The sequence below is a fragment of the Dipodomys ordii genome, unplaced genomic scaffold, assembly GCF_000151885.1.
Source record: "Dipodomys ordii isolate 6190 unplaced genomic scaffold, Dord_2.0 Scaffold706, whole genome shotgun sequence".
Taxonomy (NCBI): domain Eukaryota; kingdom Metazoa; phylum Chordata; class Mammalia; order Rodentia; family Heteromyidae; genus Dipodomys; species Dipodomys ordii.
The window spans coordinates 5,537-9,190 of NW_012267922.1; the positions used below are offsets into that span (position 1 = coordinate 5,537).

The following is a 3,654-nucleotide window of genomic DNA, read 5'->3' on the forward strand; positions in this document are numbered from 1 at the left end:
CTTGAAACCAAATGGCATTCACAACTTTGCTAAGCACAAACAGGGGGAGCACCCAAAGAGCACTGAAGATTGATGTGAGGAAGAACTCCAGCCATGACCAAACATCTCCATGTAGTGATGGATCACCTAGGGAAAGGGAACAAGAATGACTAGTTTAGGCAAATGGAAAACAAGAAGAATAAATACAGAACTACTTGTGACGATACCTTTTTCCCCTACATAACTATTTCTTGCCAGTGTATATTACACCTAGTTTCCAACAAGACTTTGTTCATAGACACACCACAATTCCAGAGTAACTACAAATATGTGCTGTTTATCTGGAAACCTGCTTACAAGGTGGCTGAGATGCCCCAGTGATTAGCACTGCACAATTAGCAGAAAACCACTTGGGTTTAAATCCCAGCTCTGCCATTTGCTAATGGTCTAACCGTAGTAACCAACTTCCATTTCCTCATGTATAACATGAATAGAAGAACACCTATCTCAAAGGGCTATTGAGAAGTCTGAAAATTCCTGGTACACAGGAAATGTTCAATAAACTGATGAGAACTAGAAAATCTTCAATCTCAATCCCCAGAGGTTGGCAAGGAGCTAATATGCACTTACCAATAATTCGGGCTGTTACTGACTGAAGCACAGGGATAAAGACTCGATAAAACAAGAGAAGACTGAACTAAAGGGGGGAAAAGCAGTAAGATGAATGTCAAAACCCTTCTTTAAAACAATTTCAAGTTGCAGTTTTATGATTTTATAGATGGGGTGGTTCTTAAAAAATAACCACTTTTTTTTTTAACTCAAGGCCTCACACTTGCTAGGCATATGATGCACCACTGTAATCATGTTCCCAGTCCCCAGATCTACTTATTTTCCCAGTAGTCCAGTCAAGTGGTGCAAAGTTAATGCTATCAAACAGTGAAATCTGCAGAGCTTAGAAGAACATTTCAAGGATTATTCAAGTAAAAAAATCATCATATACTAAATGTATAATAACATTGACCAATTAAATCCTAAATCTGAAAAACATCTGTAATATGTTTAAACTAAAACAAATTGAATGACACTGATCCCAATTCAAAGGAAATACTTTCCTATTCTTCAAAGGACCCAAATTTTATTTAAAAAACAGTGCTATTCTACAATTAAAAAAAAATAAAAAAAGAAATGTACTCATTATCTTCCCCTTGTAATTGTAACCCCTCTGTACAGTATTTTCACAATAAAATAAAAATTAAAATTAAAAAAAATAAAAAATAAAAATATTATTCATGTAAAAAAAAGGAAAAAAAAACAGTGCTATTCTAGTTAATTGTTGATAACTTCTTTTCTGAAGAAGTTTCCAGAATAACCAATTCTAGTAAACCACTATGATTAGAAGCAAATAGAACCTTTGCTCTTATCCAACCATATCTGTGCTCTCTTTTGATCCCTATAGATCTTATAATCAAAATGTCTAGAAAGTACAAAGAGAAATTCCTATCTAGAGTAACACCTAGACACCATAACTGAGTGACTGATAGGTCATTTTAAAAAATTGGATAGGGCTGGGAAGGTGGCTCAGTGGTAGAACGCTTGCCTTGCATGCATGAGGCCCGGGGTTCGATTCCTCAGCACCACATAAGCAAAAAGAAAAAAGCCGGAAGTGGCGCTGTGGCTCAAGTGGTAGAGTGCTAGCCTTGAGCTGAAGAGCTGAAGGACAGCGCCCAGGCCCAGAGTTCAGGCCCCACGACCGGACCCAAAAAAAAAAAAAAAAAAGAGTCTTACGGACTTTTCTGTTCGGGCTGGCTTTGAACCGCGATCCTCTAATCTCAACCTCCTGAGTAGCTAGAATTACAGGCGTAAGCCACCGGTGCCCAGCTCAAACAACAATTTTTTACATAACCATAGAATAAACTATCAGTTCAAGAAATTTAATACTAAAATACTTTGAAGTTCTCATTTCAATTTCTTCACTCATCTCAGTCATGCATATTGTGGCATTTTACCTAGAGTTTAGTCCACAGCAGATGTAGTGAGCATGCCAGACAGTATTCACAGACGTGAGTATGCACTCCAGGTATCACATCAAGAACACACAGTAAGCAGGGTATAAATTCTAGCACTGGAGAAACAGAGGCAGGAGAATCCTAACTTTGAGGATAGCCTGAGCTACATAATAGGACTCAAAACAAACAAAAAAAAACACAAGTTGGGCACGGTGGCTCATGCCTGTACTCCTAGCTACTCAGGACACAGATCTGAGGATCATGGTTCAAAGTCAGCCCATGCAAGAAAGTCTATGAGACCTGTATTGCCAATTCATCACAGAAAAAGTCAGAAGTAGTACTATATAGCTCAAGTGGTAGAGTGCCAGCCTTGAGCAACAGAAGCTCAGGGACAGTGTCCAGGCCCAGAGTATAAGCCCCAGGCAGGCAGGCGCACGCACGCAAACACACACGCAAACACACGCGCGTGCGCACACACACGCACACACACACACGGAAAAAGAAAAAGAACAGCTGGGCACCGGTGGCTCATGCCTGTAGTCCTTGTTACTCAGGAGGCTGAGATCTGAGGATTGCAGTTTAAAGCCAGCCCAGTCAGGAAAATCTGCTAAGACACACACAGACACACAGACACAGACACAGACACAGACACACACACACACACACACCCAACAACAATAAAAACAGTGGCACAGTATCTGTTGCACTTGTAATGATGACTACCAATGACTGCCCAGTTTCTTTTGCCAATTTATTTTACTATGGCAATTAATAAGCAATGTGAGGAAATTTCCAATTAAAATTTCCAGCACTTGGGGGCTGGGAAGGTGGCTTAGTGCTAGAGCACTTGCCTTGCATGCCTGAGGCCCTGGGTTCGATTCCCCAGCACCACATAAGCAAAAAGAAAAAAAGCTGGAAGTGGCACTGTGGCGGAAGTGGCGCTGTGGCTCAAGTGGTAGAGAGCTAGCCTTGAGCTGAAGAGCTGAGGGACAGAGCCCAGGCCCAGAGTTCAGGCCCCACCACCAGACCCAAAAAAAAAAAATTCCAGCACTTAAAGCAAGAAATAATAAGTTTAAGAATGGCTCAGGCCAGCTGGGAATGTGGCTTAGTGGTACAGTACATTCATGAAGCCCTGGGTTCAATTCCTCAGTACCACATAAACAGAAAAGGCTGGAAATGGGGCTGTGACTCAAGTGGTAGAGTGCTAGCCTTGAGCAAAAGAAGCACGAAGACTATGCCTAGGCCCTGAGTTCAAGCCCCAGGACTTGCTAAATAAATAAATTGGATTAAAGCTAGACCAAGGTAGGAGAAAGACACATAAAAAAGTAATTACTAAGCTGGGCACAATGGTGCACACTTGTAATAATTCCAGCATTCCTGAAGCTGAGACAAAGGCTGAAGAGTAGGGCATGTTGGGGGTCAGACTATGCTATGTACCAGATCCTGTCAAGGAAAAAGGAAAGGAACAAGAGAAGAAAGCAAGGAGAAAGGGAGAGAGGGAAGAAAATACTATAAAGAGACAGAATTAGGGGCTGGGAAGGTGACTCAGTGGTAGAGCGCTTGCCTTGTATGCATGAGGCCCTGGGTTCGATTCCTCAGCACCACATAAGCAAAAAGAAAAAAGCTGGAAGTGGTGCTGTGGCTCAAGTGGTAGAGTGCTAGCCTTGAG

The 3,654-nt window shown here is 41.6% G+C and overlaps 1 protein-coding gene across 1 annotated transcript in view; it reads right to left on the bottom strand.

The window, feature by feature from the left end:
* LOC106001891 (etoposide-induced protein 2.4-like) overlaps positions 1 to 676 on the bottom strand; it is a gene marked incomplete at its 5' end in the record, with an annotated part of 4,493 nt that extends 3,817 nt beyond the window's left edge. The window contains 2 exons of the mRNA XM_013036838.1: positions 75 to 126; positions 610 to 676. Of these exons, the coding sequence (XP_012892292.1) occupies positions 75 to 126; positions 610 to 676 (119 nt within the window). The remainder of the gene's footprint in view (positions 1 to 74; positions 127 to 609) is intronic.
* Positions 677 to 3,654: the final 2,978 nt, after the last annotated feature.